This window comes from Rutilus rutilus (assembly GCF_951802725.1).
Source record: "Rutilus rutilus genome assembly, chromosome: 16".
Lineage (NCBI taxonomy): Eukaryota > Metazoa > Chordata > Actinopteri > Cypriniformes > Leuciscidae > Rutilus > Rutilus rutilus.
This window is the reverse complement of record NC_140224.1, coordinates 24,399,490-24,422,807: the sequence shown is the minus strand read 5'-3', so window position 1 is coordinate 24,422,807 and position 23,318 is coordinate 24,399,490. Positions and strand designations below refer to the sequence as shown.

General features: G+C 41.0%; 2 protein-coding genes across 3 annotated transcripts in view; one reads left to right on the top strand and one right to left on the bottom strand.

Moving 5' to 3' along the window:
• bmpr1ab (bone morphogenetic protein receptor, type IAb) overlaps window positions 1–1,925 on the top strand; it is a 33,386-nt gene extending 31,461 nt beyond the window's left edge. The window contains exon 13 of the mRNA XM_084433464.1: window positions 589–1,925. Within this exon, the coding sequence (XP_084289590.1) occupies window positions 589–714 (126 nt within the window). The 3' untranslated portion in view covers window positions 715–1,925. The remainder of the gene's footprint in view (window positions 1–588) is intronic.
• mmrn2b (multimerin 2b) lies at window positions 1,912–11,415 on the bottom strand. Of its 2 annotated transcripts, none has more exons than XM_084433462.1 (8): window positions 11,104–11,415; window positions 7,810–7,929; window positions 7,585–7,715; window positions 7,364–7,426; window positions 6,584–6,685; window positions 5,489–5,907; window positions 3,908–5,396; window positions 1,912–3,685 (listed from the first exon to the last, which is right to left on the bottom strand). In XM_084433462.1, exons 1-8 carry the CDS (start codon window positions 11,301–11,303, stop codon window positions 3,267–3,269), a joined length of 2,943 nt encoding a protein of 980 aa, XP_084289588.1. In that variant the 5' UTR covers window positions 11,304–11,415; the 3' UTR covers window positions 1,912–3,266. The 2 variants fall into 2 exon arrangements, with proteins under 2 accessions (XP_084289588.1, XP_084289589.1); XM_084433463.1 differs by having other exon boundaries at window positions 7,609–7,715; window positions 11,104–11,380.
• Between the last annotated feature and the right edge of the window lie 11,903 nt (window positions 11,416–23,318).

The following is a 23,318-nucleotide window of genomic DNA, read 5'->3' as shown; positions in this document are numbered from 1 at the left end:
GAAGTCTCTTATGCTCAGCAAGACTGCTATCCAACAATTATTTATTTAATGTTTAATTAGGTATTTTTTAAAATCCAAAGTACAGTAACATTAAGTATTACAATTTTAAATAACTGTTTTCTATCATATTATATTTAAAAACGTAATTTATATCTTTGGCAAAGCTGAATTTTCAGCATCATTTCTTCAGTGTTACATGATCCTTCAGAAATCATTCTAATATACTGATTTGGAGCTCAAGGAAAATTTCTTATTATTGTCAATGTTGAAAAAAGTTGCTCTGTTTAATATTTTGGTGGAAACTGTGATGCATTTTTTTCAGGGTTCTTCGATGAATAGAAAGTTCAGACAGTTCAAACATTTATTTAAAATAGAAATCTTTTGTAACCATTTAATTTTTGTAAATTGCAAATGTGCTTATAAGAAGTCATTGTGTCAACATTTAAGAGTACATTAGGCATATAGTTGATCTCATTGCTAACAGATGGATGCTAAAAGCCACAGAACTTTTGTAAATATCACTGCATTGGATAGTTGTATAAAATACAACCCTTAAACAACTGGTCTCTTGTCTCCATCTCCACACAGTGCTTACGGGCCATGCTAAAGCTTATGTCTGAGTGCTGGGCCCACAACCCATCCTCTCGCCTCACTGCTCTTCGAGTCAAGAAAACACTTGCCAAAATGGTTGAATCACAGGATATCAAAATATGATCAGTTTTCCCTCCATATGCCAGTCTGAGATATATCATGGAGATATTTATGCTCACTTTATGAACTATTGCCTCAGTTCCTAGACAGACCTGTGGGAGCGCTGCTGAGCAGAACATTTGCCTCCCTGTCTGGCTGTAATTCCTCGTCCTGTTGCAGTTATGCTCTTAGTGTCATGTAGCACGCTCTGCTGGACAGTATGTGCCATAACGCATCCACGAGGAAGTAAGGACAGTAAGATCAACAGGCATCAGTACTCACACCATCCCCATCGCCACCATTTCTTCTTCTTCAGGCACTCTTATATATTGGGAGAGAATTGAAGAGCATAATGGTGCTTTCTGTGAAAGCTGTGTAATACAATACATCTGTATGGAGGAGTGGCAAGGTGGCACCATTTGCCATGGGAGCACAGTAATGGAGCCATTTGGGAGAAGGCTTGAGGCTCTGTTATTGACTGACTTGAGATGTGGACATATTTGGACCGAACCAGCCATATGCTTGGGATGTGCTCCAGTATGGCTAGTGTCTAAATGGTCACTCTACATTTGGACCATGTGCAGTTGTGGCCACCGAAACGTCAGAGAACATGCCCTATTTAATTCAAATGACCCATATTGTCATATATATGTATAAAAGAAAATGTCCCGTTAACTACATATTAATATTTTAATTAATAGCCTTTTTGAAGAATTATTCCTTCAACTGCTTTCCTTTCTGAGAATCTGTCCATTAGATGTTCAAATACAAAACTGGGGGTTAGCGATAGGGTTTTTACTTTTGCAAAGACCTGGAATGGATTTGTTGTTAGAAATAGAAGGTTCAGGTATAATGAGTAATGTGATCATAACTCCAGCTCTGGCATGAAGAATTGAAGTACCACCAGTCAAATATTGCCAACACTGCAGCCATAAAATCTATTCATCTAAAAGATATGGTGACTTTCAATCACCCAGAATGGCAGACCTGATCTGCCTCATCGCAGATGTGTCGGTGCAAATGGATGCCTACTGCTCCTGAATGCCTCATAACCGTTGTTTTGTTTTATCCTATAGCCTTCAAGTCAACCTCAGTATATCACATCTGAATTTTTTCAGTGTCAGATTGGATTGCTGTTGTATTCAATGCCTCATTTGAACTGTTTTGCCTTGAATCTAATGTTGTGACGCTTGGAAATCATATGACTCATAAATGTCTAATGTGATTGAATAATGCAAATGCATGTGCTATTTATTCATGTCATGTCATATAGTATGAATTATTGTGGTAAGATACTTTTACTTGCAGGATTATTAACACTGTTCTTGCAAATGACATTCTCAATGTTTTTACTGAGCAGCTCAACCTTACAAATACTAGTAATAGTAAATTTATGACTTTAAAATGAAATTCTACATTTAATGACTTCCTATGAAAGTGTGGGTGTGAATTATCATTTGTCATTGTTCTAATGTGTAAAACTAGACCTTTATCTATAATTTACTCAAAAGTCAGGACAGGCGACTTAAGTTCACCTTTCATATACATGAACATATTTTTCCCCCCATAACTGATGAGATTATGTGAACACATTTTTTTTTTGTGTGCAACAGAGCTTAGTCAAAAATTTGAATCACGCAATGCATTATTAGCACTTGTGGGGAATTCAGGTTCAACTTCAAAACCAGGGTCCTTTGCCTCGAAAACAAGTTAGCCGTTTCTTGAAGATCCGGTTATATCACGGGGGGGTGTATTTATGCCAGTGATTTATAGCTGTCTGGGAAATTCCACTTCTGCATTTCTACAAAGGTACAAGGAAGGAGAGAGACTAGTACAAAAACTTTTGCATTGAAGATTCAGATATGTGTCTTTTCTCATTGTTTGGGCTGCAGTTTTGTGCTCAAGCCTATTCTGTCCATTACAATCAAGCACGTTAACCTGTAAAATAACATTTGAACTGATTTAAGCTTATCTGTCTAGATAAATGACACAATATTTTTGTCCTAATTGTTTAATGTGTAAGGAAATATGTAAAATGGCCTGAATAATATGAACCTTTTTTTAACTGTATTGTGCACAGTATCTGGTTTTAAGAGAGATGCCTTATGTTTACCAAGAAAAGCTGTTCTGTACACAGAATTAGTCCAATGTATCAATTTTTAAGTAAAATACCTTATTTTAGTACACAGTCATGCCTCCTTCTTCTTGATTGACATTTGCATTGAATGTGATCATTTGAATGCATGAATTGTTGGATGTACAGAATTACCCTCACTATTGGTACCTTTTGTTTATTCATATCGCCTCATAGTAACTGGTTTCCATACTATGCCAACAGAAGGTCTGGTGGTATCTAAATTGTTCTGGTATATATGCTTTCTTCCCCTTATTTCTTATCTGTTTTCTCAGTAATATTCCAGAACCAATTACAAAACATAATATTTAAACAAGTATTTTTGCACCTTCAAGAAGAGAATGCATGGCATGCATGCAAATTAAAGCATGTCTGGCAGTGACGCACAGTGCGTCAGACTTGAATGTATCCTCCCATGCCTTTGTCGCTCACCCAGTTCTTTTCACAGCATGTCCTTGTGCTCTGTAATGAAGAGCAATAGTCCAGACAGTTTGTTATCCCCAGGCTGCGCTTTTCGTAATGATCCATGCATCAATTCTAATGTAACCGCCTCCCCTCGCCGAAGCTCCAGCAGAGAGGCTCGGCTCACTGGTCCCCTCTTTTCCCCTTGTTCCTGTCTGAGGGAGGCCACTGTAACTCCACTGCGTTTCAGTACAGCCAATGAAAGGCCTCTCTCAAAGTCTAAGGTCACTAAAAAGAGATAGAGTCCCGTCTCTGGGGCCTGGAACACCCCTGATGTAGGATTAAAAGTACCACCGTAGTTCACAGCAACATTTTTTGATGCAAGCTCCCCATTTGGCCCTATTCTGTAGTCCAGGCTTGTGATGAACACTACGGGGGGATGTGGTAACCAAGCATGTTCTAAAGAGATAAAGTTATTTTGATGATTTGTTTGGGTAAAAATGTATACTTTTAAGTTACAGAAAAACTGCTTTGTCATGATGTAGTTTAAGTGTTGTCCATTTAGAGGCAGTGTTGTGGTGTGTACACTATATAGGCCTTTCAGTACCAAATATCTTCTTCATTCATGTTTAAAACTAATGGAAAATGGGGAAAAAAAACTGTATTAATGAGATATATTACCTGTTTCGCTGTATCTTTTGCGTCGCTCACTGGAAGACTTTTCTTCTCTTTTCTCCTGGTCTTCTTGCTTTTTGTGCCCCCTCCTTTTCTTTTCATCTTTCTTTCTCACCAGCCTCCAAACTTCATATAGGTTCAGGCTTCTGCTCGAGCTGGCTAGTTCTTCTGTATTACTGAACAGTTTTTGAAACATTCTCAAATGATCTTCTAGGCTCTGACGTAGGTATGCTATATCTGCCTGCAGTTCCACAACAGAGCCACCAGGGGGCTCAGTACAGTTGCCACAGCGCTCTTCCAACATGGTTATTCTACCTGCTAATTGCTCCACCTCTTTTCCTAGACTCCAGAAGTCACTGACGGAGTAATCCACATCCTCCTCTCCGGTCAAAGGGTCTAATGAGGACTGGTAACTTTCAGTGCCCTTCACCTGGTTCTTTGTGGCGGTCCCCTCTGAGTATGCTTCCGGGTCATCGCTATTCATCTCATCTCCGTCAGGATGCTTTCTCCGAATAGAATTCAGACTCCTATCATGTGTCTCAATCTTTTGCTGCATCACATGCATTCTCTGTAAAAGATCTGGGATACTGAGCTCTTTCTTTTGGCTATGTGACCAGAGTGTGAATTCCAAGACCTCTTCTCCGAGTAGCACTTCCAGGACTTCAGAGTGGCGTACAGCATCATTCAGGAGGGAAGAGAAGGTGGCTGATAGGCCTCGAATTTCAGTCGACTTGTCCTCATCCCGCTCTCTCAGGCCTTGTATCTCCTGCTGACTGTCCAGGAGTGAAGCCTGTAGCTGGGAAATACTGTCATGAAGACTCCTGCTTCTGCTCTGCTCAAATGCCAATGATTCCTTCATATTCAGCAGGCCCTGATGAAGATCCTCCATTTGAGTGGCCTGATTCCTATCTAGATTTGCCTCCTCAAGTGCAAGTCGGTTCTGTCTTGTTAAATGTGTCACGTTAGCCACCTCCAGCTCCAACCTAGCTAGTGAAATTCCCATCGATTTGCAGCTACAGACCTGCTCTGCAATTACCGAATCATTTCTTTGTAGTTGATGATAGATGTTGTCCAGGTCAATCTCTATTTCTCTCAACAGGCCCTCATGCGCACTTACGTTAGCTGTAAGTTCCCCAATGCTGTTGAGCACCCTGACGCGAGTAGCCTCCACCTCCAGACCTGTCTCCACAAACTGGACCTCAGTGCGTTGTTTGACCTCCCCTAGGCTCTGTCCCAGGATCAATAGGTCTCTTTGCAGATCATTGATCTTTTTAGCAGAATCTTTTGAAGTGTCAGACAAGCTGCTGAGCTGCACAGAGTTACTTTGTGCCTTCTCATCTAGCCGAGTGATGGCCTCCCACACTCCTGACGCCTGTGTTGGCTGGCCTCCACTTTGATCGACAAACTCAGCACGCTCTCTCTGCATTGCCCCTTCCAGCCTTTTCTGGCCAAGTCTCACCTCCTCAACCAATTCAGTTAGAGAATGGAGATTCACCTGTTGGAATAACACACAAAAAAAATATTTATGCACTGTTTCAATGTGTTAAGATTTATTAGTCACTTAAGGAGTCCGAGTGAATTAATGACCTGTGCATCCTGACTCTGACTGATCTGATCATCCATCTCTTCCTTCAGTTTTGTTAGGTTGTGTTTCAGCAGTTCTTGTTGGGTCTGAAAGGCCCTCTCCATCTGGTCTTTCTGTGCCTCCAGCTGGGTTTTCATTTGGTCGACCTGAAGATGACTGTACTCTAGTCTCTGCTCAATAGATCCACTATGACCTTCACCTCTGCTGATGGATCTGCTGTCTTCCTGTTCCATCCGCAACTGCTGCAAGTCCTGAGACAGTGTGTCCACCTCACTGGACAGATGCTCCAGTGTTTGATTGAAGCTTTCCAGCACTGGTTGAAGCTGACTCATCATGGTTGACATTAACAGATGCATTGACAGCAGAATTGATGAATCAAGGAATTGCAGAGGCGGAGAGGTAGGGATCTGTTCTTTGGCACCTGGAATATCATTAACAAGCCTCTCATTTTGGAGAAATACTGTACAATTTGTATATTTCAGATATTAGCAAGGGAAAATGGTGAAATAACTCTGTTTGTTACTTGTGTGAACTCTTAAATATGCAATTAAGATATATTTGTCTATATCAGCATATTGATTCGTCCCTAGAGTATATCAATGTGCCTGACATTTGAGGGTCTCTACATGAGCTTTTATGATGTTTTCATCAGGAATAACCCTTTCCTTACAAGCCTCTCACACAAACACATCTCACTATGTTACTGAATATAAGTACAACTTCTGCATTTTTGATGGATGTTCCTTTATAGGCTGTAATTGCATTTAAACAATATGAGCTCATTGGCTAGATATATGTAAGAGAATATATAAACCCCTTTTCAAACAGCTATTCCATGACTCATGTGGTTCAGTGATGACTTTTTGCCCTTCTTTCTTAATCTCCTTCCTTCTGCCTACATCTCTGGGTGATTACGTCACGGTGGAGTTTGTTTATAAGAAAGAGAGGATATCCTTTAGAGGAAGACGTCATTGTTTATGTAGTCATGCTATTCAATTTAGGGTGGTAAAATCTCACAGTATGCCTATACTGTAATGTGTCAATCTAAATGTTTTCCTGTGTGCTTTGGTTTGCTGGGCACAGATTCCGTGTCTTACCAACAGGGCTCTGGTTTGGCGAAGAACCATGAATGGGAGCCTCCTGTAGATGTTTGTCAGACCAGCTTGCATCTTCCAGTAGGTCTGTTTCCATTTTAACTTCTACAGAAAAACACACCAAAAATTGTTTGAAGGGAGAATGTGGGAAAGAAGTTAACCACAACATTGTGAGTCTGAGGGTAAATATTGGGCCCACGCATATGCTCAGTTTAGAGGGGTTATTATAGCCCTTAAGCATTTAACAGGCTTAAAATACCAAAAGTTACATTTAATGACCCAATATTACAGAATATTACGAAACTAAATATTATTTTTTACTAAGAATAATCCTTTTTTTATTTCATGATACCAGGTTTAAGTATTTGGCACACATGAGACTCTCATAAACACACAATGACTTTAGATTTTAAAGAACTGCCAAAGACTGTACTTTCAAATGTTTTCAATAAAGTATCAATGTGATTTGACAATCTGCTATCAATATATTCACTTGCAAGACATTTTGGAAATTTGGAAAACAACTTTAAGATGTTGTTATTCTTCTTAAACATGATTGCTGCTTTTGCCTGCTGGCATAAGGCACTGCTTCTATCTATCTCTATCTCTAGCTATCCCGAGTGCCAGCTGATTGTTCCTTTCCTGTTGAAGGACACTCTCTGAGCCAGGCGCCTGCTAGATATTTCCTCTGTTTGTCAGAAAGGTTGTTTTAAAGAAGCAAGCTTGCAGAAAGAGGAAAGGTATGAAAGGTCAAGCCAGTTTTGCCCAAAACAACAGACTTGCCTGAGTTGTCATTGTCATTAACCTCAGACTTTGAAGCATGCTTCTCATCCTCTGGAGGTTTGTCTGGAAAAGAACGATAAAGAGGAAGCAACAGATGAGTCACCAAAACTGGATGGGCAGCTCAACTGATGTTCCTTTTAAATTGGCTGAAGAGCAACATGCATACTCCTAACATATTTTATGCATTATGCTTTATTGTGTAAAAAGGATTGTATCCAGACCTCTTCCTGGAGATTGTATGTTGCCTTTTTCCAGGCAGTTGTGTCCTCCATAGCCTGGGCAACACCTCCAGTGCAGAGAAGAGAGTGATGTCTGCTTCTGCTTGTACACAGGACGTGAGGACTGCCTATACCTGATCATCACCATCATCATCACCATCAATAAAGCAAAGCATAGTTTTGAGAAACGTAAGATCTGAGGTTGTTTGAGTTTATGAGGTGACTCACGTGATGATTTGACAGTCAGGAGCTCCATCGGGACAGGGGTTCACTGATTTCACTGTCTGAGTCTCTGTGCAGAGTACGGCTGTGGTGACCACACGGTGATTTACATACGCACACCAGTTTCTGACCAGAGAGAGGAGGTTTGGAAGGATGACACGGAACAAAAACGAGGGAAAAGTGAAAGTTGAGAGCAGAGATTACATGCAATCACAGACTGATGAAGATATATGCTCTTGAGCCCCTGTTGTTTTCCTGTTGTACCCTTCCCAACAAGCTCGGGGCAAGATATTATCGCTGAGCAAAAGGTTTTATATGTTGTTCTATTGGCACGTTCATTATGTTTGTTTTTAGCTTTCTGTTGTATCAGAGAGAATCTGATATGCACACATTGATTACGATGTTTACACATGCTCAATCTTATTTTGACAAGTCTGTGTTTTTCTGTGTATTATTTCGTAAACATAGCCTACAGTAAAGTGTGCAAATTGTATTCTGCAAAAATGACCTAGTTTGCAATATTGCTGGAGTTGCATCCTGTCGAATACTGAAACGCATGTTTGAAAAGGTGGCGCTCACGGTGCTGTTCTCATTATGAATATTATACAAGCTGACATAAAGGGACATAAGATTTCCCCTGTCAGTTCTTTTTCTTTCTGCTGTCTGTTGTTCCAAAGATGCAGCTTATTCTAGCAAAGCTTATAAAACACAATTTATTCCCCTCAAATGACTTGGAGGCATTTCTTAGGGACTGTTCACATGGGATGTGTTCTTGCATCCATATTGTGTTTCTATGGGACACGTGAAGCATTGTTCTGCCTTTTAATTTAACACTAGCAATGTTTCACTACCTATTTTTATGCAAATTATGAGATATCGTATAATAAAATGGTGGATGGAAATGCCAAGATGCTCATACATTCTAAAAATGTGCATAAAAAACATGCGAAGATGTAGTTTTTTTTTTTTTTTTTTTCGTAAGAAGGCATCCACATAAACTACAATGGAAACACATTTACTGAATAAAAAGAAAAGAAAAAGTAATGTGACTTTGGCTCAACAGATCCTGAGGTCTAAACCAGTTGTCCAATTTCATTGCACGGCATCCTAAATGTTGGTTTGGTCATTCTGAAATGACTAAGACAAAATCTATGATGAAAAATATAGGGTATTATTACCTCCCAGTCCCAGAAATGTCTCACACGATTGCGTTCCCAAACACCAGGCATCTGCGTCCGGACGCAGGATAACATGACAGTGTTTATTGCATGCACGCTCTGAGGCATTTATAATGTATGAAAAAGAGCTACAGTGGCTTCCCTGCAGCAACTTCCATTTTTATTACATATATTTTGTGCCAGTTTCACAGAAAGTGACAATTTTGTTTTATTGCAAATGTTTTAGGTGATGTTCCAATATTGTTCCAAAGATGTTCCAAAGTGCATTGCAAATGTTAAAGATGTCTGTCAAATGCATGTTTGCGTATGTACACACATAAAAAAAAAAAAAAAAGAGTGCAGATGGACACAATGCATCATGTGTGAATGGCCCATATATGAACATGCACTAGAAGGACATTTTAACTGCTATGATGTTTCTCCATTTTCTCAGCACCAGGATGTGTTTTTTAAGATTGTATAACATGTCCATTCTGTTAGATGTTTTCAAATGCAAGAACACATCTTGTATGTACAGTACGGCCCATTACTTGTGCTTTTTCAACTGACCTTCCTTTGTGCATCCGTTTCAGTGTTAGTTACAGTAACAAAGAGATTAGATATAAGTGAGCTGTCCTGTTTCCTTTCTTTGCCACCTTGAACCATTATGATAGACCCTTTGTCCAGTAAAACATCAGCCCCTATTCAGCCACCGATTCAGTCATAGTTTGGCTGAATTCTAGCCCTGTCTGCCGCTTTATGGTTTTATCGTTAATCTGTCTCCATGTACCCACATCTGAACATCCTTCATCAGTCCACCTTTCTTTCATCTTCACCCCTCTTTTTATCTCTCTTTTATTTTTCTTTAAACACCTAAACACTTTTGATTAGCACTCCTCCCATGTCTTTTCTAAACACATCTGGTTCTCATATTCTTTTGTTCTGGTCCAGACTAAAAGCAAATGCCCTTGAAAACTGCTGTAGGGGTACCTGTCCTCTGCCTCGCTGTTAAGCTGTAGTGAGCATGCCCAGTCCGGTCGAATTCCTCTCATCCTCAAGACATCAGGAGAGAGCTACTGTGTGTGTTGTCAAGGCTGAAATATCAGCTAACACATCTAAGACTGAGCTGACTATAGAAGTGGACGGCTAACTTCTACGGCTCCTATACATATAGGCCCCCAGGTCATTATGTATATATTGGATATCACAATGGAACTCAGTCACTCCATAATACCTTCCCAGATCACTGAAGCCCTGACTTGTATCTTCATCGTAAGATTACTGTAATTAAGCCTCTCGGGCAAATTCATTCGCTTTTTCTTTCTCAGAACAGAGGGAGAATGCAAAGGACTTTAGTCAGGGTAAATGGCATATTTAATAATATGATATTAAAACAAGGCTGTGTGGGATACATGTAAAGTCAAGTCTGTTCAGCGGGTTGTACTGTTGTATAGTGTTGATCGTTTAGCAAATAAAAAACTTCCAGAGAAAATATAATACCAGTCAAAGTTTTGGACACACTTGACTTGAATTTGTGTCTCGTGATCTTAAAGGTTTATGCTTAAATGCTTGAAATTAGTTTTATAGAAAAAGATTTGTATGGAGGAATTACAACACAAAATTTTTAAGTAACTTGATGTACAGATTACAGTTTATTACAAGCATTACCATTATTTTGTAATTTAAAAAATATTTTAGTTTTTTATTTTATTTTATGAATTAAATAGCTGGGCCAGATAGAGAAGGAAAAGCAGCCAATCGGAGGGAAAACATCCCATGATGCACCTCATAAGCTGAGAGAATGATTGGAGTTGTGACGCTTGGCTACTTTGATTTGGATAGTTGATTTATAACCATTTTTTGGTCACTAATGTCTACTTTCATTTAATTTATTTAACGTTTTTGATTTGTAGTAAATAGTATTAATAATAAAAAAAACACATGTCCAGACTTCTGACTAGTAGTGTAAAACAAGGGTTATATGAAAATTAGACATGACCTATAAGACCTTTAGACATATCTTATTGAAAAGACAAATATCCTTAGTATAATTCACGTCAAATTAAATATTTTGACTAAGACACACAAAATCTGATGTATAGTTATAAATATATATAGTTTTAAAAATGCCCATTTGACTCACCCTCTTTTTGAGCCAGCTGGAGGCACTGGGATGCTGGGATGTTCATGTGGCATCCCAAAGGTGACAGGCGTATGATTTGCTCTTCCTCCAATCCCAACAGCCTCCTCTTCCTCCACATCAGGGTCCCTGGCCCTCACTTCACTGTGGCAGCTCAGAGAGTTCAGCACGGCCAACAGCAGCAGAGGCACGGTCTGGGCCATCTCGCTTTCCAGAGGTACTGAAAGGGTTCCTCCGGATGGCAGTTTTAAAACTAGCCTTAAACAATCCTGGAAACTCCCCACCCCTCTTTCCTTCCCTCTCTCTCTCTCTGTCCAAACCAGCCAGTATCCTCACCAGTATGTCTCTTTCCCCACCCTCTCAGTTCCCACTCCCCCTCTCTCTCGCTCCCTCCTCTCCCTTGACAGTATCAACACCCTCTAACAATAGGAGGAAATCTGCCGCTTGCTAACAACCATAAATCAATGTATTGCGCTACTTGCAATCTTACAGCACTCTTCCATACTCAAGCACGCACAGCAGTCTCATGCATGATGATGCTTTGCAAGAAAATGGTTGATTTCCATAAGCATTTGAAAGATACTCTATCTAAAGCGGCATTGCATTCATAGGTTTTATCAGTATGTGTGATCACTAGGATTGAAATATTTGACCTGGTCATTTGCTAGAACCATGCTCTACCAGTCCATGTTAACTCCTTTTATTTAGGCTATGCAGTTTATATTCTTACACTACACTGTGCGGTTCAATTCATTAACATAGGTGTAATGAACTGACAATGAACAACAGCATTTGATTACACTTTATTTTAAGGAGGCATTGTTACAATGTAATTACGCAAATGAGTACTGAGTAATATTAATTAACATACTTACTGTATGGGTTGGGGTTTGGTTGTAATTATGCACCAGCCAGTATCCTCGTAAAGGTCTTATACTGTTACTACAATAGTAAGTACATGTAACAAGTGTTACTACAATAGTAAGTACATGTAACAAGTGTAACTCATCTTACCCATCATTTGTTATTAATGTTAATTTCTACATAAACGAACTCATTTGACATGTCAAAGGGAATTAAAGTATTTTGAACGAACATGAATTAACAATGAACACTAGCATGTTTAGAAATTAGTATTAATCTATTTTGTTATTCATTGTTAGCTCACCATATCTAATGTATTAACTAATGTTCACCAATTGAACTTTTCTGTAAAGTTCCTCACATTCTTAAAAATAAAGGTTGCAAATAGGGGGTTTTCACAGCGATGCCATAGAATTACCATTTTGGGTTCTCAAAGAACCTTTCTGTAAATAGTTCTTTTTTTTTAATGATTTATAAAGAACCTTTTGAACATTGATGTTAAAGGATATTCATGGATCCATAGATGCCACTATAGAACCGTTATTTTTAAGAGTGTATATTGCGCATTCTGTGGCTCAAAAAGGTTTCCAAAAGAAAGGGGAAACATATTAAATAGATGTCAGCGCAGCTATATATATGTGCTATGTTTCCCGTCCAGAGATTGTCTGCAGTGATAAATGGCAAGAGTTTTTATAACACACAAGAGTCCTTGTTCTTAGCCCTGACCCCGTTTCGTAAACCATGCCTCCCAAACTCCATCCTCGGAGCAGACATCAGCTGCTCCCTCTCAGCCTGGAGTGAAAACATCCCACCTACCAAAAAGTCGGACTAGATTTAGAGAGCTTGCGGTGGGGGTTTGCACAGAGAGAAGGAGTTATTGTCAAACTAAGAGGCCATTTTCTCTGTGGTGTGGTGGTCCTCGGGGTCTCCCCGCTTGACTGCCTCAACAGCGTAGAGCTCAGCTGTGACAACAAACAGGGGGTCTCCTGGGCCGGCTCTCCAAGCCCAGCACTCAGTCTGTGCTTCACAATGTGGCTTCCTGTTAAAGTCTGTTAGGCTGACCGGACCTTTAGCAGTCTATATACTTAAAGGGATAGTTCACCCAGAAATGAAGCTTCTGTCATCACTTACTCTCATGTTGTTCCAAACCTGTATGAGTTTCTTTATTCTGTTGAACACACAAAAAAAGAAGATATTTTAAAGAATGCTGGCAGCACCCATTATGGAAGTCAATGGCTATCGTCAACTCTGGTTACCAACATTTTTCAAAATATCTTCTTTTGTGTTCAATAGAAGAAAGAAACTCATACAGGTTTGGAACAACATGAGGGTGAGTAGCCTAATGACCACATTTTCCTTTTTGAGTGAACTACCCCTTTAAGAGTAGGAGGATGATATTGTCTACTCTTATAATCTTACTATTATTAATTTTTGGGTGTTGTGATAAGAAGGGCATTTTAGTGCTGGACATGTTATCATTTATTTTTCTAAGATAAGTATAGTGTAAAACTTTCTATAGCTTTTAAAAAGACTTCCAGAAAAGCTTTGACACATTTAGCTAAAAACATATTATTGTCTTACATTTTTTATTACTATTATTATTATTATTATTATTATTATTATTATTATTATTAGGCCTATTATTGTTTAAATGGCTGAGCAGCAGTATGTTAAATGACTGCTGTGGTATGTCTGATTTTTTTTGGAACTTCACTGACTTTACTAATGAGCAGATCCACATGGAACCTCCCACGCAGAACGAAAAATGCTTTACAGATTTCCAGAACTCGTCGACTCTCCTGAGTCTCCTGACTCTCTCTTGTTTAATGATTTTATTGAATAAAGTAGCCTATTTCCACAAAATCTTATCCTGCGATCTGTCTGCGTTTGCTCATTGTTACACAGCTTTCTGGAATAGGCCTACTTGATTCTATTTGGTCAATCGCGGCGTTCAGATATTTCCTACTATTTGAACAGCTTATCCGGTCCTCTTGCCAGTTTGCCAGTTTTCCAGTTTACCAGTCCACTCACCCGGGTAAGTAAAACCGGCGCTATTTATGATAGCCTACTTATATCGCACTATAGATTAGCTCCCTCCTTCTTGCATCTCGATAATAATCAAAATGACCTCAGATTACTTATTTTAGAATTATTTTAATAGCTGTTGTAGTGTTTTATTTTATTGCTAACACTCAATTTGTTTGTTCATTGTAGTTAACTGTTTTCTTTTTTTTTTTTTCTTTTTTTTTTTTTTGCGGACGTTTTGACCATAGGCCTAAACACATTTCTAAGACCTCTAACTTTGCTGAAAAACATGCTGTATCATCATTGTATTGCATTGCATTATATGTTTTGCTCCCCACATTTAAAACTCAGTGCTTTTAACTTAAAACTAAACATTTAAATTGAATCTTACTAATACCTATTACTGAAAGATATAGAGTGACAACTGCTATGCAAGTAGATCTACTGTTATAAAGATCTCACTGATTTACATAGCAAACTATCAGAATTGTATCTTATAGTCGAGTCCCAAATTAGATAAATAGCCCTGGATAAGATGCAGTAGGCATTTTTGAGGAAAAGTACTTCAAGTGTTGTTTCTATATGATTTTTAGGTGCTGAATCCATTTCTGCCGTATAACAAGTTGTAAACATCACTGTTTTGGCATAAACAATAAAAACAAAATGGCTGCCAAAAAAAAAAAAAAACGTTTTAATGCATTTATTGCAGTTTAAACATTAAACATTATAACTAAACTATGCATTCTCAGAATATTTAAATATCAGTGGAAATATGCAATTATGCCCAGCCCGAAGGGGGGAACTTGGAATACACATGACCCCAGGGGGCTGCATATTGAGAATCACTGGGGTGTCCAGCCGCAGGTGGAATATTTCAAACCCAGGGGTGGCAAGGTGGCTTGCCGAGGGGAAGACACATGCTCAGAGAGGCTTACAGTGGACTACACACGTGGGGGTCGCCCAGAGGCCGTGTTAGGTGTCGCCCAGCCTGCAGCTCTACAGATGTCTGTTAGCGAGGCGCCATGCGCTAGAGCCCAAGAGGATGCCACACTCCGGGTGGAGTGGACCGTCACACCAAGGGGGGCATGGTCGACCTTGCTGCTGGTAAGCCAAAGCAATGGCGTCCACTATCCAGTGAGACAACCTTTGCTTGGAGAGAGCCTTTCCCTTCAGCTTCCCACCATGACAGACAAAGAGCTGGTCTGAAGTCCTGAAACACTGCGTTCTGTCTACGTAAGCATGGAGGGTGCGTACTGGACAGAGCAGTGCCAAGGCTGGGTCTGCCTCCTCCTAGGGCAGCGCTTGCAGGTTCACCACCTGGTCTCGAAAGGGTGTGGTGGGAACCTTGGGCACATATCCAGGCCGGGGTCTCAGGATCACGTAAGAGTTAGCCGGTCCAAATTCCAGGCACGCTTCGTCAACCGAAAATGCCTGCAGGTCCCCTACCCTCTTGATGGAGGCCAATGCAACCAGGAGCACTGTCTTCATAGACAGGAACTTAAGCTCCACTGATTGCAGAGGCTCAAAGGGAGCACTCTGCAGAGCAGTTAAAACCACTGAGAGGTCCCAAGAGGGAACGAGAGGAGGGCGAGGAGGATTCAGTCTCCTCGCTCCTCTCAGGAAACTGATGATCAGGTCGTGCTTTCCAATGGACTTACCATCAACTGCATCATGATGTGTGGCAATGGCGGCACCATACACTTTCAGGGTGGAGGGAGACAGCCTTCGCTCCAACCCTTCTTGCAGGAAGGAAAGCACGACACTGATCGGGCCTTTCGTGGGTTCTTGAAGTTTAGAAGAACACCAGTTGACGAAGAGGTTCCACTTCAACGCATAGGCATGTCTCGTGGACGATGCTCTAGCGGAAGTGATGGTAGCCACCACCGCTGGTGGTAGGGTACTCAAACCTGCCTCGTCCCGTCCAGGAACCACACATGGAGATTTCAAAGATCGGGACGAGGGTGCCATAGGGTGCCCCGTCCCTGAGAAAGCAGGTTCTTTCTCAGAGGAATTGGCCAGGGAGGTGCTGTCGCGAGGAGTACTAGTTCTTGGAACCAGGTGCGGTTGTGCCAATACGGGGCAACCAAAATTACCTGCTCCTCGTCCTCCCTGATCTTGCGCAAAGTCTGCGCAAGAAGGCTCACTGGGGGAAACGCATACTTGCAGAGGCCCCGCGGCCAGCTGTGCGCCAGTGCATCCGTGCCAAGCGTGCCCTCGGTCAGAGAATAAAACAGGTCGCAGTGGGACGAGTCGTGGGAGGCAAACAGATCTACCTGTGCATCCCCGAACTGATCCCAAATCAGCTGAACCGACTGGGGATGGAGTCTCCATTCTCCAGCGAGAGGCCGAAACCGAGACAGATCGGCTGCACGGTTCAGGTCTCCCGGGATATAAATGGCTCGAAGCAACCTCAGATGCTTCTGACTCCATATGAGGAGGTGGCGGGCGAGTTGCGACATATGACGGGAGCGCAGACCACCTTGTCGGTTGATGTACGCTACTGTGGCGGTATTGTCTGATCGGACTAATACGTGCTGACCCCTGAGCAACGCACAGCGGTGCAGGTACAGCCTGCAACTCGAGGCAATTGACATGCCAAAGGCGCTGGGGTCTTGTCCAGGAGCCCGCAGCAGCATGTCCATTGCACATGGCGCCCCAGCCCATTGTGGAGGCATCTGTTGATATAACAACATGCCAGGAAACTCGTTCTATGGGCACTCCAGCCCATAGAAAACTGAGGTTCGTCCACGGGGTGAAGGTCTGACGGCAGGTCGAAGTCACTGGGACTCGGAGCGTGCCGTGTTGCCATGCCCACCTCGGGACTTGATCGCGAAGCGGTCTCATATGAAGCAAACCGAGCGACGTTACTGCGGCTGCGGATGCCATATGCCCCAGGAGCCTCTGAAATAGTTTCAGTGGAACCGCACTCTTGCCCTCGAACTGACGAAGGCAAGTTAGCAGTGACTGCGCGCGCTCGCTCGTAAGCTGCGCGCCCATGGTGACCGAGTCGATTTCCATACCGAGAAAAGAGATCCTCTGCACGCAGCAGAGTTTGCTCTTCTCCCAGTTGACCCGAAGGCCCAGACAAGCTAGGTGCCGGAGCACTAGGTCCCTGTGCTCGCAAACCTTGTCTCGAGAGTGAGCTAGGATCAGCCAGTCGTCGAGAGGAACAAGGGCTGCCTCGACAACCTTCGTGAAGACGCGAGGAGACAGGGCTAGCCCGAAAGGGAGAACTGCGTACTGGTATGCCTGCCCCTTGAATTATATATATATATATATATATATATACTGGTATGCCTCATTTGCATATGTAAACATGACATTTCAAAAAAATTGTAATACAAAAAATGTTTGTCTCTATGTAAGTGAAAAACTGGAAAGGTTTTATGGTGATATCTATAACTTAAAAATTTTACCCTATCCACCTGTAGTGTTTCGGCTGTGAATAATGCACCTATTGTTTCAATAACAATTACAAGAAAATGGGACCCTTATTTCAATGTTATACGGTGGATCCTTATTCAGGAGACACTGAACTTTCTAAAAATGTGGTATAACAACTTTTCCTCAAAAATGCCTACAGGGTTACACAATCTTGAAGATTCGGACCTGACTATTACTTTTCGGCCATATTTATATCAGCAACTGAACCAAATTTTATATTTTTGCTAAAATTAAATCTCCTCCTCGAGTATGAGCTCCATAATCTATATTATCATATATTGAAGAAAAATGCGATGTGCGATAATGCTTTAAGTGTGTAAAATAAACTTAAATTATCTTTAAAATACACTTACAATTATATAATACGTGTTTCACATTCTTTTTGTGACAAGAAAACCCTACTACTTCTGAAAGTGAACAGCAGTGTTTTACTTTAGCATAATAAGTGTTATTTTAACATCAGTGTAAACCGCAGGGTTTAGGGTTTCAGGTAGGCTTACATTAGGTTTATTTAACAGCAGAAACTGAATAATCAAATGTAAAAATAAACACTGCTTAGTTTTCACTGTATGAATTTAATATATAGGCTACTGATTCTTATTAAAGTTACAAAAGTTATTCAGCCAAGAGCAGTGAGTGATTTTCTCTTTGTCTTTTGTTCATGACCCCATTGCAAGCTGTTGCGATATGCATATGCGATATTTCGATAATTTCGATATATTGTGCAGCCCTAATATGAACCATTATTTCACATGTCAGGCTTTACATGGTTAATATAATGTACAAGTAAGATGATAAAATGATTAATATCCAATAACACAATATTTCATGGCCATGTATATTTATTTGGTGAGTATAGGCTTAAGTGAGATAATGTAACAGTCACAGTTTTTTAAGCACAATATCCACCTACATATTTCAAACTCTGCCCTTTCATTTGTTTTACTGTAGTTTTATGTGGGATCAGTGATCATCACCTGATGTTAATTCAGTTCCAGTGGGAAAACCCAGCATGCAGAAAAACATTGTGTATGCCATAAAAGCATGTTCTGACTGGCATGTGTTTGTTTTTAGAAAAACAGATAACAGCTGGTATACTCGGCTGCAAAGAACTGGCACAGAGGTAAGATGCCTTTAGATGCATTTCTGTCGGATATTTTTTGCACCGTGTTCCTCTATTGAGTCTCTGATCCTTTGAGCTCTTCTGGCAGTGTAGTATCGGCTTATTCTCAGCTCTCAATTTTGCTGTCATGCTGTCAGAAGAACATAATATATCTATGTATAGCTATGTCTATATCTAGATGACACAGCAGTCTGCAGCCTAATCAATGCTTCTGTTCTCTGCATGCTTATGATATCTTAAATACTGAGGATCATTTCCCAGTTGGTGAGATATCAGCACCACTTGTAATCTGACATCAGATAAATACTTCCTTTTCTTACCCCCTCCTTTACTATGTGCTTTTTTGATCAGTCATAGTCTTGTTTTGGGTTGCATTTTTGCACTCAAAGAGTGAATTAATAGTTTATTAATGATGTCATTCATAATTCATCACTGGTGATGTTTGCATTATTCAAGGAGGACTCCTAGTCTACAGTATATTTCATTAGTTATTCATAACTGCTCAGCCTTATGTTTTTTTAAACTGAGCTATTATTTCATTTGAATATCTCGTTTCATCCATAATCTTAATTCTTGTGTTCACGTATAGTACTTTTTATATCGTATTTAATGCATTACACAATTGTTAATCTACTTGATCGCACAAATTCTTTAGTTACAAAATATATTGAATATATTGACTATTTTATATTAAAACAAACCTCATTTTGTATGGTTCATTGTTGTCTTATATTATGTATATATTATTGTCATAGATTACTGATGTAGAATGTCATGGACAACAAGAATATCTCGTTCACTCTCTAACCTGTAAACTGTTTAATCCCGCCTAGAAACAGCTGACCATCTGATGCACAGCGGAGTGGACAAGCAACCCTGTCTGATTCCATCAGAGATAACAGCTTTCAGGCGTTAGGGGTCCTTCACAGCCTCTATTTCCCGTGTCAATCATCATTCTGTGGTCCTTAACCAATCCGCAGCCACCAGGTGGGTTGGCATTTACCCCCCTCATCCAATCAAATTGCATCACACCAAAGAATTCCTGCTGAGTAGTGACTTTCAGCTGACAATTCTAATATGTTTAGCATGGAAAGTAAGGAATCTTTCAGCTGTTTTTGTTGGATCTGTTTGCTGGATCTGCAACAAATACAACATGTTATTTAAAAAATTTTCACAAAACGCTAGTAATGTTAACCCTATAGCCTATACCGTAACAGAAATATTTTTATCATCGTAATAAAATAACATATATATTATATGTATTAACATGCTGTACATTGTACATGCTCAACGCGCTGCAATGAAGAAAACACATGCAAACAGAAAAAGAATTAAGAAAACATCCAACCATCATCTGGCACACAATGGCTGTCGTCGCATTATCCAGATGAATGCTGCACATTGGTGGTGGTTGAGGAGAGTCCCCCTTCAATATGTGAAGCTCTTTGAGTACCCATAAAAGCGCTATATAAATGTAACATATTATTATTTTTATGGGGACCCCAACAAGTGACGAACCTGGCTGGAACATGCTTAATGTTCAATGTCCACTCGTCAGTAGTGATCCCTGATTTATTTGTCTTTGCACGCTACGCTACTTGTATACAACGACCCATGACAGTAGTCAGAACCGTACAGTAAATTTTGGCAGCGTTTTTCTTCCGCCTTTCTTTTTATTCTGTTTAGTTTTGTTTTTCACTCCATTGACCCACCAGCTGTTGAGCTACTCTGCCTGGAGCAGGGATACCATACCGTCTGTTGGAAGACCCCGTGTGGGACTTTCTCCAGCTAGCGTGCCAAATACACTACCCGGACCACTTGCTCTGTGTATTTTACCACACCAGCCTGAGCGACCGGTCTAAGGCACATCTTCCAGCGGACGGTCCAAAGGAAGACTTTGCCAGATTCGTTGAGTGGGTGCTGGTGAACAATGACTCCCCGTTCACCATCTGCCTGGCTGATGACCACACCGACCCCACTCCACATCCAGTGACCAGCCATCCACCGCCAGCGAGCTGCAAGATGGACTTGCTAGAGCCCACCGCTGACTGTGGAGATTGGCCTGCCATGATGGACGAGCCCGAGCCTGCAATGAGGACGGAAGTTGACATGAGTGTTAGTGGAGCTCAGGGGGCAAGGAGGGAAGCCCCACCCTCAACCTCGCCTCTGTGGATATTATTAACTTGGCCTCTGGACATTATTTGAAGCATTTGTAAAAGGGGCCCTTGATTATGATTTCACTTTTTTACTTGAGTTAGTGTGTAATGTTGCTGTTTGAGCATAAACAACATCTGCAAAGTTACAAAGTTCAATGCAAACGGACCCCATCCACGCCCCCCACCCTGTCAGACCAGCCCAGTCTCACGGCAGTTCATGAAATGGTCATGTAATTTAATCTATTGATTCATGTACACGGACACGTTTATCTTTTTTTTTCTTTTTTTCGTGATGGTCAGCAATATTCCGTAGCATTAAGAGCGACTACGTTAGTGAGTAGTATGAAATGCCGAAAATCCGGTTGGTTGGGGTGGTGGATGGGTCAAACAACACAGGACTTTTACCCAGGAGACCGGGGATCGTGTCCCGTGTGTCAAGTTTCCTAAACCCAACCGTCCCGTTCTTCTTTTCCTAAACCTGTCCCGTTGTTGTCCCGCGTGTCATGGAAACGTAAGCCCACCCACAACCTTTTCCTTAACTTAAGGGGCCGTGTTCATTTCACGGAATACTTCCGTGGGCCCATGACGGAATTTTCGGCAATTCTTGCAAAGCTGTATACAGCTTCTCTGCTGCAGCCTGACTGGCAGAAATAATCGTGCTTCTTTTTTTTTCTTCTAACATGCAACCTATTGGAAAGCCCAGATGAGTAATTAGTTGGGTTAGTAAAATAACGAAAATATAGTTTTTAAGTAGAAAAAAAAATTTATGTAAAGAGATTATAGTAAAATAAAAATTGAAACCTCCTGTAAAATCCGTGTTTGCAAAGTCCATGCTTGAAAGTCCATGTTTTTCAGCACAATCCTCTTGTTCGTTAACATTGTCAGGGTCTGAAATGGTTTGAAATTGACGCCATCGTTAATATTTACATCTGAGTAGAGCTTGCGGCCAGACATTTCCCGAACATGTGGTAAGTGCTGCCAATCACAACACACTGGGCCAGCTAACCAATCACAGCATATTTCGTATTTCGGAAGGAGTGGCTTCATCAAAAACGACCTGTTCAACCAGACTGGGGAGAGAGGAGTTGTAATAATGTAAAATATATGAAAAATAATGCGTTTTTTGAACAATCAAGTATGAAACCATATTCTAGTACACCCCAAAAACAAAATCAAGACTTTGTAAAAGGGCATAATAGGACCCCTTTAAAATGTTTGAGGAGGCAATACCTTTTAATCTCCTGTTTCCACTGGTTCCGCCCAGCCCTGAATCTGCTGTTCACCGCTGGTTGGGCCCAGCCCTGAATCTTCTGTTTCCCCACTGGTTCCGCCCAGCCCCATGTTGCCTGTGATTCCTCCCAGCCTCCCTCTTCCGCCATTACCTCTGCTGAGTCTCTTCAGTCCCTCTGCATCTCCTACACAATCTTGTGAGGATCAGCCTTGGTTCTTCAGGCCACCAGCTCCGCCTAGCCCAGAGGATCCCCTGCTCCAGCCTCAGTACCCATCGCTCCACCTCTGCCTGTCGACCCACCAGCCTCGCCTTTGCACCTCCCTCCCTTGGCTCCACCTGAATCTATCGTCCTGACAGCTTCACCGGGCTCCCTCGTCCCACCAACTCTGCCTTTGTCTGACGTTGTCCCACATACACCTTCAGCTCTGTCTGGCTCAGCCTTCCCCTGGCTCCGCCGCAGTCCTCAGGCTCCCTAGTGCCTCGGACGCTCGTCGCCACGGCTCCACCTCGGTATCCAGTACCATTGAAGTCACTTGGGCTCTTCGGCTTCTCCATCTGTCATCCCCTTGGGTGTCGTCTGCCAAATCTCCACCATGGCTCCTCCCTCCCTTGACTCCGTCCTGGGGCTTCGTCATGGTGGGCTTTTTGGACCTCCATCTGGCTCCTCATGGCTCCACTCCCCCATGGACTCTTCTGTTTGCCCCGGACTATGTTTGTCTGTCTTCTGTTCCACGTCCCCCCTCCTGAGGAGTAAAGGAGTCCTGGCCACAGCAAATGACTTGTAGCAACTTGGAGAACAGACACCAAATAGGCAGAACTAGCATCCCGGTGGACATGGATAAAATCAAATGAGCGGTGGCAGAGCCAACATGTTGAAGGGCTAAGAACACCTTGAGTTTGGCGGTGGAGAGCGGGGGTGGAGCTAGGACACTGGTTCTACCATTACAAATAATTTTGTATAAATATAAATATATATATGTGTATATATATATATATATATATATATATATATATATATGACTACGCAAATGATTATATTATATTACATACATTGTAATGTATATAATAAAATAAATATAATAGTATACAATAATATACAATAATATACAATATACAAAATTATTATATAAATTTAAATATTACTAAGCAAATTAATTTATTATGACATTATATATTGTATGACATTAAATTATAGTATACATATTACTCTCTCTCTCTCTCTCTCTCTCTCTCTCTCTCTCACACACACACACACACACACACACACACACACATATATATATATATATATATATACACACTCACACAAAGAAATATTATATAATACAAATATGTTTTTACTGTGTAAAATATTATGGTAAAATATTTATTTTCA

Bases quoted from the DNA above. Each gene is read 5' to 3' on its own strand.
- mmrn2b (XM_084433462.1), bottom strand. From the start codon at position 11,303: ATGGCCCAGACCGTGCCTCTGCTGCTGTTGGCCGTGCTGAACTCTCTG. The intron at 6,686-7,363 runs GCAAGTCTGTTG...GTTTTTCTGTAG, and splicing joins TAATGACAATGACAACTCAG to AAGTTAAAATGGAAACAGAC. The intron at 5,397-5,488 runs GTCATTAATTCA...TTATTCCAACAG, and splicing joins GTCAGAGTCAGGATGCACAG to GTGAATCTCCATTCTCTAAC.